The sequence below is a fragment of the Metopolophium dirhodum genome, chromosome 5 (genome assembly GCF_019925205.1).
Source record: "Metopolophium dirhodum isolate CAU chromosome 5, ASM1992520v1, whole genome shotgun sequence".
NCBI classification, from domain to species: domain Eukaryota; kingdom Metazoa; phylum Arthropoda; class Insecta; order Hemiptera; family Aphididae; genus Metopolophium; species Metopolophium dirhodum.
The window spans coordinates 10186734-10199750 of record NC_083564.1 but is presented as its reverse complement, the minus strand read 5'-3'; the positions used below and the strand labels follow the sequence as shown (position 1 = coordinate 10199750).

At 27.2% G+C, this 13017-nt stretch overlaps 1 protein-coding gene across 2 annotated transcripts; it reads left to right on the top strand.

Moving 5' to 3' along the window:
- Nucleotides 1-55: 55 nt before the first annotated feature.
- LOC132944505 (xaa-Pro aminopeptidase 3-like) lies at nucleotides 56-3759 on the top strand. Of its 2 annotated transcripts, XM_061013878.1 has the most exons (8): nucleotides 56-412; nucleotides 493-626; nucleotides 700-1000; nucleotides 1060-1244; nucleotides 2162-2465; nucleotides 2616-2857; nucleotides 2930-3050; nucleotides 3125-3759. In XM_061013878.1, the coding sequence occupies exons 1-8, from the start codon at nucleotides 370-372 to the stop codon at nucleotides 3292-3294; spliced, it is 1500 nt and encodes a 499-aa protein (XP_060869861.1). In that variant the 5' UTR covers nucleotides 56-369; the 3' UTR covers nucleotides 3295-3759. The 2 variants fall into 2 exon arrangements, with proteins under 2 accessions (XP_060869861.1, XP_060869862.1); XM_061013879.1 differs by lacking the exon at nucleotides 56-412 and having other exon boundaries at nucleotides 493-621.
- Nucleotides 3760-13017: the final 9258 nt, after the last annotated feature.

Below are 13017 nucleotides of genomic sequence, written 5' to 3'. Positions count from 1 at the left end.
TATAAAAGCATAGATTTATCTATGATAAAGGTTACAAAAAAAATTGTAATTTTTAAATAAAAAAATTGACGATTTACATCCAGAATTTGAAGTGTTTGAACAACAATTATTTGACTTTCCAGTATGTAAGAAGTGTTTTTTTTTGTTATTCACAATAAGTTATAAAATCTTGAGGTGATCATCAAAACGATAACTGGTGATAAAAATTCCAAGTATTTTACCATATTATTTTCGCTGGTTTGGATACACTACACAATATGCCAATATGATTTTTCAAAAGGATCACTTTCAAAATTTTTACTGAATGTCTGAATTTGACAATTGTAAAACGACTCAAATATTGTACTGTATTTATTAAATTTAACAATAATGTATCCTCATGCCCGATTATTTTGTTTGAGTAATTATGCCGGTAAGATAATTCAGTAGTTTCTCTAAATATTTTTAATTAAATGTTTCAAACATAATAATATGTGTGACATTTTGATGCAGGGAAATTGACAGAGTTTTGGTCGAATAGTAGTAGATGTATACATCAAATGAGTATGAAAAATATTGTGAAAACACCGTTGATTTGCGGTCAACCCACAGATGAATCTCATCCCCATTTAGTGATGAAAGGTGAAGTGAGTATTTAAAGAGACAAACCGTGTAGAGTGAACCTAATTAAATATAAATTAATTACTCAATACATTTCAGCTTGTACCCGGAATACAAAAAGAAGAATTTACGATTAGAAGACGCAAGTTAATGGAATCTGTATTGAGTACAAGAAAAGATTTTTACCATGTAATTGTTATACCGTCAGCCATTAGGCAGTACATGTCTGACCATATTCCATATCCGTTTAGACAAAATACGGATTTTTTATATTTTAGTGGATGTCAGGAAACTGACAGTGCTTTGGTTTTGTGCGGTAATTCTGTAGATAACTTTACGTCAACTCTATTTGTCAAGCCTTATGATCTTCAGTCTGAGTTGTGGAATGGACCTAGTACAAGTAGATGATTGCTAATTATTTTACGATTCATGTAACTATATAGAATTATTGTTCTGTAGAAGCTGAGTGTGCATCGTTAATTTTTGGTGTTGATGGTGGCAAAACATTACCCCAGCTTTCAGAATTTATAATATCTGAACTTAAAGGCCATACAAATTGTGTTCTATGGTACAATCAAAAGCAAAAAGTCCAAAGTGTTGTTGATAAGACTGTTAATAATGCTGCTGCAGAAAATTCAATTTATGTGAGTTCTTATTAGGTAATTGACAACTGATCATTATCTTTTATTGTTATTCTTTATTATTTAATTATTATTGTTTGTTTGTTCAAACCAGGGCATGAAACTGCTTATGAACAATTTGGTTAACGGTTTTAGGGGTTTTTAGAATTAGTGGTAATTGATTACTGGTTACCAAAATGATCCCTAAAAATGTGGTCATCGGTTTTAATTCTTCAAGATTAACGGTAACCTCTTCGGTTTTTTTTTGGAAAATTTTAGTTATTTTTAATTAACATAAAACAAATATCTACTTTATAAAACGATTTAGGGACACGCTAAATTAAAAAAATAAATACCTATATGGCTATATTTTATCATTTGAAGCTATGGATAAATATAAATTTAAATTAAATTAGTAAATTACCCATAACCATCGATTGAAAAATAGTTTATGGAAAAGTCTTAATCAACGGTGTCAATAACAATAAAATAAAATAAATAATAATCATCTAATATGTTCTATAGTATGTCTATGAACAAATGAATCGTACTTAGTATCTACGATTGGTGCTTATTACTTATTTTTACTTATTATTATTAGTATCGTTCCTATTTATTATCTTGTAAATAAAATTATTAATCAAAAAAATAGAATACAATTTCCAAAAAAAAAATATAAAAATTAAAAATAACATTATTTTTTTTTGATATTTCCAGTTTTGTTGAATCATCTGGTTTTTTAAAAAAAGGTTATCGCCACACATTATCCCTTAATTGAACTTGGTGGTTACCGGTAATTGTTAACCGCTTCTCAAAATTAAAACTTACAAACCGGGAAGCGGTTACCAGACCCAAAATTGGTCATGGTAACCGGTTTCAAGCCCAGGTTCAAACTATTATTGATACTGAATTTTATATTACATATTAATTTTTTTTTGTAGCTAGATGATAGTTTGGTCGATCATTGTCACAAATTACGATTATATAAGTCATTAGCCGAACAAAGATTAATGCGACAAAGTTGTAAAATAGCCTCTAAAGCTTTTATTGAAGCAATGATGTCAACAAAACCAGGGTCAACAGAACATGAACTGTATGCTAGGTTAGACTTTGAATGTCGAATGGGTGGAGCTGAGTATCTTGCATATCCTCCAGTGGTTGCCGCTGGAAATAATGCTAATACCTTGCATTACATTGACAATAAACAAAAAATCAAGGATGGGGATTTAATTCTTGTCGATGCTGGTGAGATTAAATTAATATTCATGTACAATAGATTTTGTATTATATTATGTATAAATATGTCTATTATGCAGTTATAATTTTAATATTTAAAGTTATTATCTTAAAGTTTTAAAAGTATCAACAATTAATAACCATATTATGGTTAATTAGGCTGCGAATATCATGGATACTCAAGTGATATATCTCGGACATGGCCAGCAAATGGATGGTTTTCTGACGCTCAAAAGACATTATATGAAGCTACTTTATGTGTTCAAAAAGAATTGATTGACATGTGTCAAGCTCGTCCATCATTAGACACATTGTATGAAGCCATGTGTTTTAAATTAGGAAAAGCCTTGGCAGCAGCCCATGTATTTAAAAAAAATGTTGATCCTTCTGAGCTAAATATGGTAAGTATTAAAATATTATAGATTATATTTCTTGAGAATGAAATTGTAAAATAGGTAATTTAAATTGTTTAGTTAGCTCGTGCATTGTGCCCTCATCATGTTAGTCATTATTTGGGTATGGACGTACACGATATTGGTACCATCAAAAAAAGTATTAAGACTGAACCTGGTTTTATCATTACAGTGGAACCTGGTTAGTTCTATTATTTTTACATTTTCTTGAAATGTCCTTAAAATGTATAACATATTTAATATTATTTAATTTAGGTGTTTATGTAAGTAAAAATAATATAAGAGTTCATGAAGAATTCCTTGGATTGGGCATACGAATAGAAGATGATGTGTTGATCACTGAAAACGGTATTGAGGTGTTAAGTGAAGATTGTCCTAAAGAAGTAGTAGATATTGAAAAAATCATGTCTAGGCAACCCAAATGATTTATGTTGAGTTTGATTATTTTTAGCTGTTATCGTTATACCTTATTATATTTAAGTCCTTTTACCACTTGTTTAATGAAAATTATGACGAATTTTTAAAGTAAATGTTGGCTGTGTCCTGTTGAAAACAATATTATGTATAATGTTTATTGTGTTTACATTCTAATGTACTTGTTAACCATACATAATATTGTGTATTTGTACAACTGTTAAATATAATTTGAGTGTAAAAATGTTTTACTTGTGTTTAAGAATTTTACTGTGGAAAATATAAATATTTTAAACTGTATATTTTTCATGAAGCAAAAATGTAAAATATTATTATTTAGTATTTACCATCAGTGGATGATAAAAAATTTAAAATACCAATACATTTTTTCATTTGTTTCAAAATTAATTTTATTTCATGTAACTATCATGTTAACTTTCATGTAAATAAATTATTCATTGATTTTATCCAATTAATTGACATTTGTATATTGTAGATATATCAAGATGTTATATGGTTCTTATTTAGTAACATAATAATAACACTTGGTAGTATTTAAAGTACAAGAATCCAAAGCTGTCTAATTATGTTAGTGCAATGGTTGTTATGTTTCATTTAGGTACCTAATAAGTAACCAAATATTTTAGGTACTCAACCTAATTTATATACAATGTATATATAGAATAGCAAATGTCTTAATCACGGCCGGATTGGCCCGGCAAGTAACAATTTTGTGTCGTTAAAAGTCATGAGGGGCCGTGATGACTGAAAATATGCTAAGAGATAAAAGTTGAAGAAATGGAGACTTACTGGCTAACTATAAAATAATAAAACTATGCACGGAATAAGAACGTACCCAAGGGCCGCCAGTTTGTAAGTGGGCTGGTGGAGTACGGAAGACTGTGGGCTCCTGGTCTTAATGAATGATAACCTGATAGACACAGAGTAAAGTTTTAAATTAAATATACAAATAGTTAATTTTTGATACAGAATACACAATAAGAATAACATCATTATTTAAATATGCATAAACCTATTTAATGAATTGTACTGTAGGTATATCAAAATGAAAAATTACGTCCTACACAAAAACTAATTTCATGATAAAATGATAAAATGATGAATTAAATTAAATTTATTAAATAATAATTATTGTAATTCGTGTCGTGTTATTTTTAAAAATTCTTTGTTTGATATGCCATATATTTTCTCTGAAATCCTACTTAATCTATGAAAAATTGACAATATTATTGTATCTATGTAGTTAATATTATTATAATATGTTTTATTGATTCACTAACTCAAATTTAAATGATATATTTAATCTATTGAACATACAATAAATTCTGAATTGTCCAAGAGCAGATGGTTGTGCAACCATAGATTATTTATTTGAAAATAGTTTCTAAAGTTGGAAAAACAATTAATAAGCATGAAACTATATTGCTACACAGCTAGAAAAATGAACATTGTACTTAAAAGGTAATTTTACATACAATTATGTGTAAATATAATACATTTTTCAAAAAAATATTTAAGAACTAAATGTTTCTAAGCAAAATTACTAAATTAAACTATTGCCATTTTTTTAGTAAATCGTGATTTTCAAAAATTTGTTTGAATTAAAAATTTTAAAATGATTTGTTGGTAAACAGTAAAAAGTTCACGGTAAAAACGTCTGAAAAAAAACCCCATTATTCGTTAATAAAATCATAACAAAAACACCCAATAATTGTGCATTTACATTTGGATTGTAGGTATATCATTAATTAAAAAATATCTACGTATTAGGTACACTTTTACCAAGGGTTAAGTTAGGTTACGTTTGTTTCGTAATAAATATAATATATTACCTATAATAAAGAATTGAGTGTTGATGACGTATTCTTGACTAATATAATATAAACTATATTTGTAACCCGTAACGGTAACATATAAATAATTAGGTACCTATCTATATTTATTTACAAAATAAAAATTAACAAAATATGTAGGTACTTACAATTAAATTTTTATATGATTTTATTAACGAGACTTCGGGCATTCGATTTATTATTACTTGCTCACACATTTCAAGACACCCGCCTTTGTAGATAGTAATTATTTGTAATATGTAGGTTAGGAAAATCTAAATTATAACACTCCTGCGGTCTTACAATTAACTAAAATTATATTTTTTTTAAACTTTTAGATAGGTGTGCCTTTTTCATTTACCTATTCAAAAAGTCTATTAATATGAGCGCACTGGTAGTGTGCCATGCCAACTTCAAGCAGCATGCTGTATATCTTTTAATCTTTTCATGAACCAGTTCATCAGGTTTTTCCCACCCTAATATCTGATTTCCGCCTTCTGGGTTCCTTGGCTTTTGAAATTTGAAACATTGATTAAGCTATAATAGCTCATAGGATACTAGGATAGTGTAGAAAATTGAGCTCATAATAATATTAAGCCGTTTCAATATGGCTATATGGGAGAATTTAAAAGTTTCAGTTTTCGTCACTGACTGACTGACTCACTCGTCATCAAAATTATAAGGCACTTCCCGTAGAGGTAGATACTTGAAATTTGGCACAGAGATATACCTATCTAACCAAGATAGGTAGCTATATAGTGTAAGTAAAGAAAAAAAAATCTGGAATTCGCAATTTTCTTATAATTAGTGCCGCTTTATGGAGGAGAGTTCTAAACATGTGAAAATGTGAAATAAATAATTTATAATAATAACAATATTAATTTACCATGGCAATAAAAAAAGCAAATAATAAGTGTAGTCGTGTAGACTGTAGACTTGTAGCAAAGTAAGAGAATATTTCAATCGTCGCCAAGGATATTAAAAAAAAAAGCTATTGGCATATTGGATCCATAATGATGTGTGATCTAAGACAAACATAAACCTTTCAGTGTCTTGTAAAAGACAATAAGAACGCCCACGAAGCTGAAGCCAACAAAAAGAAGTTACATCCAATATACCCATCAAAAATCTAACCGTTAAAAATACCATGTTAAAGAACACTAAATAAAAAAGTAGATTGTAATGATATATATACTGTGGCTAAGTCTGTTTCATGTATCATTAAAATAAAATTCGATACCGAAAAATGTTAGGTCGTATAACTCGTATAGGTGTTTACAATGCACAAGAGGCAAATTCAGAAACTGCTGGCCAAGTATAAATATAAATAAAAGAGATTTGTTTTGCTCATGGTAGTTGTAGGAGTGAAGTGAAAAGAAAGAATGAAAGAAGAGAAAGAGTAGACTTGGTCAATGGTCTTTAATGTAGATATTACTACCTTGGTAGATTGACTTTTTTTTTTGATAATAGCTATCTTTAACCTAGCATTTTTTGAACGGTTAAGATTTTGATAGCGATTTCACTGATCTACATTATTAATAACTAATAACTATAAAGTATATTTATTTAAGCTGTAAAGTAATAGTTTTAAGTCTTAAGGATACCAGATTAATTATTCAAGTAGGTAAATCAACTTATCAATTATTAGGTTATGTCTCTAAATAATTGATGTCAAGATATAACTATTAAATACCTATACCTACCTAACAAAATATATTTTTATAAATTACCAATTAGGTACTTTTAGGTATATAATAATTGCATATCCAGGATCCAGCAGTAGGTATAAGGTTAAATACCTACCATAAATTATAAATATCAATAATAATAATAATAACAAATAATTAAAAATAAAAAAGCTCGTAAGTAGGTATCGTTTGGTAGGTTTCTACCTGCCTATTTTATACAGTCAAGTTATATTGCGATTATACGCTAGACGTAGCCTATAGAATTTGGATAGGTACTAATATACCTAAACCCTTATCGAGTATCTGTTAAAACGATTTGCCCCTAAATCCTAATTATCGTGTGGTGCTTAGTTTTTGTTGATAACATAAAAAGTATTTTCTACAAAATGTTTAGTAAACCGTGTAGGTACCTAGTTTACATGAATTCTTGGTGCACTATAGCACCACTGATTGGTTATTAATTATTATTTACTATATAACTCTGGAATGATTACAGACGTTGTTTGTTATGGAATTCTATATTTTATTCGATTTTCAAAATATTAAAACTGTTCATTATTAGGTAGGTGGGTATTGAATAAATCTCAGAGTTGTTAATATTTTTGTTTACTTATATATTTTGATGTCCAAGTATGAAGTAGGTATTTGACGTTACTACGTTAGGTTTTTTACGTATTGTCTATAAAATAAATATATAGGTACGAATATATGAGTTTAATTCGTATTTGTTTAGACACAATACAGGTTTTAAGTTATCTATGCTATCGTATAATATTATGTCAAGTAAAAAGTTCCATTTAAATTAAGGCGCATTTTAATTTACTTTATTGTTACCCGTTAAATATTGACTTGGCCAGCTTAAAAATAAACGAGTAGGTAATAATTGTTTAGTTACGAAGCAAGGAATGTATTTTTAATATTTATTTAGTATTTAAAATCCACTTCACTTGGTGATTTAATGAGATTTAGCAAAACATAATAAATTTCATTCAGGGACCTATGTAAAACCCATTAAGAAAATAACATTCCATTTGGTCAATATATAGGTAGCGCAGAACACTGAACCAATGTCGCATAGTTTTTATGAACATATTTTACGTTTAAATCTAATACAAGGTAGTTGCACATCCTTGAATAATATAATTAACACAATGAGTATACAAATATGGGGGAAGCAGCAGGAGCTATACCGTATTAATATCGTTTCTTATGAATTTTTGAAGTATAAGAAAGAAAACATTTCTCATAGTTAAAAAATAAAAATATTCCAATGACAAAATATTCTCAACCTTGTTCGTAAAAAATTATATTTTTACAATTTTAACTAATTGGTCCAGTTTAAATTTGCAATATCATCTGTTAACTCTTGTACAATTGTACCTATATATACGTCAATTCGTTTTTAGGAGTCTGTACCTACTGGTAGGTACACAGTTACACACATTTTGGGTTAGAGCTCTGCAGAGCTGGTGACTATAACCGTCCATAAAAATAGACATCCAAGATAAATTGAATACGGAATATATTTAGTATAATAGGTAGGTACCAATAATTTTACTGTCAGTAGGTATAGCGACTGCGATAACCTCATTTGGCTACATAATACACACACACAGCAATATACTTATACAATTCAAAGACCAAAAGTAAACGACCAAGAAGTAGAGTATTGTTTTTTGTACGAGTGTAGGTGTACCTATTGTAGAGTTTTATGTTAGATTACAGATATGTCCAACATGAAAAATATTAAATTCAGATCGGCCACACTTTTATACTCAAGAACACAATACTCTCCGTCCCCCATTTTCACAATTAGGTATAGGACCTCTGAAAAGATGTTGAAAACATCCCTATTTTGCTAAAACTTACGTAACTTGTTATGTGATCAACAAATTTACAATTTTCTTGTTTCAGCTAACCATCATTAGTTGATAGTTCTTCATTTATTTTGCATGCTTAATATTATGTATTCATTCTATATTTCTCGCATTATACAATACCTAACAATATTTTATTATATTTAGCAATAGGTAAGTAGGTAGGTAGTACTTTTGTTATCTTAACTCATTTTCTATACATTGACAGTCGCTTAAAATTATATATACCTTAAACAGTTACATACATTTAAAATATATTTTTAAGATTTTTGTGCAGTTGTTATGATAAAAGTCTGAATAAATGATAAATGTTGAAACACATTGTGTAATATTTTGGGAAATTATTTTATTAATACATAATCTTTGCGTTACAGCATCTCTTTGACTTTTTATTTTTGTATTTTTCTGCATACATAAATTATATATTGCCTATATAAAGAGTATAATATTCTAATAATTCCGCGTGCATATTTTCAACGGCGTAATAAAACTTGGAAGCATATCTGTTTATTGGAAAATTACAATTTTATAATTAAAAAAAAAATTATAACTGTCATAAATTTAACATAATTGGCACTTATTTGTATTGGATATTTCAATATTTGTGAATTTGGAAAAAAATTTATGTATTCCTGACGATTGAAATATTATTTTAGAAAAATATTCTAATGGTATTGTATTACATCATACATCAAACGATAAACCATTCAAACCAGTTAAAAGTATTTATTATTGAATTTAGGTAAACAATTTCCTGAGTAGTTACCTAATACCTTTATATTTTGTATGAATTACAGTGCAAGAATGAATTTTAATTTCCATTGCTACATTAGCAAGGATGTGTGGAATTGAAATAATTTAGTTTATAATTTCAGTTCTATTTAATTCGTTGAGGGGTGAACGACACAAGAACTCATTCGTTGATATTAAAAGTATAAACGGTTTTATTTATTTATTAATTTTAATAACTACAAAAATGTATAGGTACTAGGTAGATACAAATTTTGTAATTAGGTAATTTGTAGGTAAATCTTAACCTAACCTCATAAATCATGAATTAAAGTAATGTCTAAGGACAAATGTCGAATATTTATTCGGTATAAAATATAAATTATTACAATATTTTAATGTACCTATCTATATTATATAAATTTTGTATGTATATAAATATATCTATTAGCTATTATTTAATCAACCATTATTGTGAATTTTATCCGTTTGAGTTGTAAGAAAACTATAGGTAGCCTAAGTAGGTAATAATACCTATGTAACAAAATAACACGCTGTGTATAATTACTATATAATAATATGTTTAATGTATAGCTTAAATAGCATAACATATACATTATCCATTTATACATAGGTAAAAGTCATTATATAAAGACACAAAGTACACGATTTAAATTTTTAAATTCACTCACAAGCCGATGTGCCTAATTAATTAAAATATGTAACTCATAATTTAGTAGTTGACATTATGCATTATAATATTATATACCTTGTAGTATTTATTACATTTTTGACTTGGCTTTAAATCATATTCAATATTTGAATGTGTGTTTTTTAAGAAAATTTATAATAATTTAAAAATGTTATATCATCTAAACTAAAATCATCTAACTTCTAAGTGTCTACGCTATTCGAGTTTATACTACAACTCAAGCCTGGGCAAGTTAATGTTAGTTTTTAACTGAGTTAAGTCAAGTTGATGGAAAACATTTTAAAAAGTTTAAAGTTAACAGTTAACCTAATTTTTTTTTTAAATATCTATATAAATACCTAGTAATATGGTTTAATTGTATAAAATAATAAAAATGATAAATATTATTGAACACAGGAAATAGCCAATAGCTTTTCTATACATAGAATTAAATTATTAGGTACTGAATTAATAGAAATATAAAATTATGTAGTAGGTACCAAAAGCTTAAAAAATTGAAAATGCCGAAATAAATACAATCTTTTGATTTATAAATAAATAAAAAACTTATTTATGACGAATATATTTTTATATGTTCTTGATAATTGTAAATTTTTGATTTGTATCTATATTAATATAATAAGATAATATTATCATATTACTTATTAGTTATTAGTATTTATTAATTACTATTATTACAATGTGTCCGTATGCCGCAGTATGGTCTATCTTTAATCTTTATATATACAATACAACTATATATTATGATATAATATATACCTAAATGGCTATTGCCATAATATTATGTATTTACTATTTATTCAAGTTATTTTTCTTGAACAATTCTGGTTAATGGAACAAGAAATTAATTTAACTATATTTCTAATTTCCTATTCTAGTAAATGGTTATGTAACATCAATAATAATTTTTATTGTATTTATTATTTAATTATTTGAAAATTAACTTAACTTGAATCTGATTAAAAGTAACTCGTTATTTATTAAGTTTATATCAATTAAAATAAGTTAAGTTAAAAATTATGTTAATGAAAATTAATTTTTAAGAAATTAAAATTAACTTACCTTTAACTTTTTAACTCGTTTATGCCCAGGCTTGCTACAACTGAAGAGAATAACTATTATTTGATTTCCAACTTAAATGTATTTTATTTTAAATTTTAGTTTACCTATATGGCTATGTGTATAATAATATGTATAGGCACTAAGCATCCATTCTCGCTAAAATTTGCGTGGGCGTCTAAAAAAAGCTGCAGCACCTATATTGGTTGAAACACATTTATTTTTCACCTGCGTAATTCATTACTTTTATCATAGTATATCTCGAATATTTAATTAATAACATTTTATTACATTATAGTTATGATGTATTGATGTGGGTAAAATTATTTTATTATAGCGTTTTGTACTATCTATTTATAGTTATATCATAATATAAGACATAGCATGTAAAAGGCATAGTTTATTCACATTGACGTAACTTGAGATTAAATATAGGGGTGGCGTGGTGCTAATATCTTGTACCTGATTATAAGGTGGCTGTTTTTTCAAGTAGTAAAAATATGTTGTTGTATATTCTACTAATCTGGGTACTGTTTTTTTTTCAAAACTGTATAATGTGTCATTTTTAATAATAATTTAATAGTATCCATAACTAAGGCTTCAGTGGCGTATTTAGGAATTTGTGCGAAGCCCTTCACACCACCCAATTACTCTTTATTAAATAAATATACCATATTTATAAGACGATATACAATTTTTGAGTTTTTAATTATTAAATAATAATATGTACAACACCAATAAAAAAAAGCGGGTAAGTGGATGTCGCTCTGCTGTACAGTAGGTTACAACTTACAAGTGGGTCAATGTATAATGGATTGTATTAAACTTGAATTCAATGATATAATATCATTCTATAAGAAAAACGATTCTGAGCGGAGACGGTTTGTCAGTCTGGATATTTTATATTGTTATTATTTATTATAGCCTGTAAGTTGAATTAATATTGAAATTTTTTTTTTTTTTTTTTTGGTGGTTTTTCACGTGGCATTAAATAACTACCTATTGAGAAAATCAAAAAATGACATCCCTAAAGGCTAAAGTACCATCTTGATCCAATTTGCTTAAAGATAAGGTACTATATATATTGAAATCAAAGAAATTTTGTATACAAAATAAAAAAAAAAAATAAACACCATTGTAAAACATCTAGCTTTATCGCTCCGCTCAGAATCTAATATAGTTATGTTATAACATAACTTTTATAAAAATATTTCCTTAAATACATTACTTCATTCGTAGTTGATCTTAGATAACTTTTCAACCTTTTTAAGGTTGAAAAAGATCTCTTTGGAGTAGCTGTAGATACAGGCAATGTTCAAAACTACAAAATATTTGAATTAAAAAATAAATTCGGTATTTTTCAACCATTTTCGGTACCAAACTGATAACAAAAAGAATTACGATATTAATTGAAAATGTTGATAACTGAAGCTTCGAAATTTTTTTACAAAATCCTTCGTATTGTATAATAAAATTTGTTTTACTTAATCATGTAAAAACACAACATTTAACATAAACGAGACGCGAGTGAATGGTGGGGGGAGGGTTTGGACCCCATGGACCCTCCCCCCCCGTAAATACGCCACTGTAACCTGTAAGGCTTTACTATGAAAGGACGTCTCATTTTTTTCATAAGATATAAGTACTGTTTAAAAATTTGGATAAAAATAATTTCTTTTACTTATGGCAGAAAAGTGTGAATCATCTATATTTCTCAGCACAATAAAAAAAGAAGTCAAACCATCATATTTACCAGTGGTTTGCTCGTTATAAATACTAAAACAATATAGAGCTAATAAAAATATTTTGTTTCATA

Excerpts from the sequence above, each read along its gene's own strand:
- LOC132944505 (XM_061013878.1), top strand. The coding sequence starts at position 370 with ATGTATCCTCATGCCCGATTATTTTGTTTGAGTAATTATGCCG. Across the intron at positions 1,245-2,161 it reads CTGCAGAAAATTCAATTTAT|CTAGATGATAGTTTGGTCGA; the intron begins GTGAGTTCTTAT and ends TTTTTTTTGTAG. Across the intron at positions 2,466-2,615 it reads TTTAATTCTTGTCGATGCTG|GCTGCGAATATCATGGATAC; the intron begins GTGAGATTAAAT and ends ATGGTTAATTAG.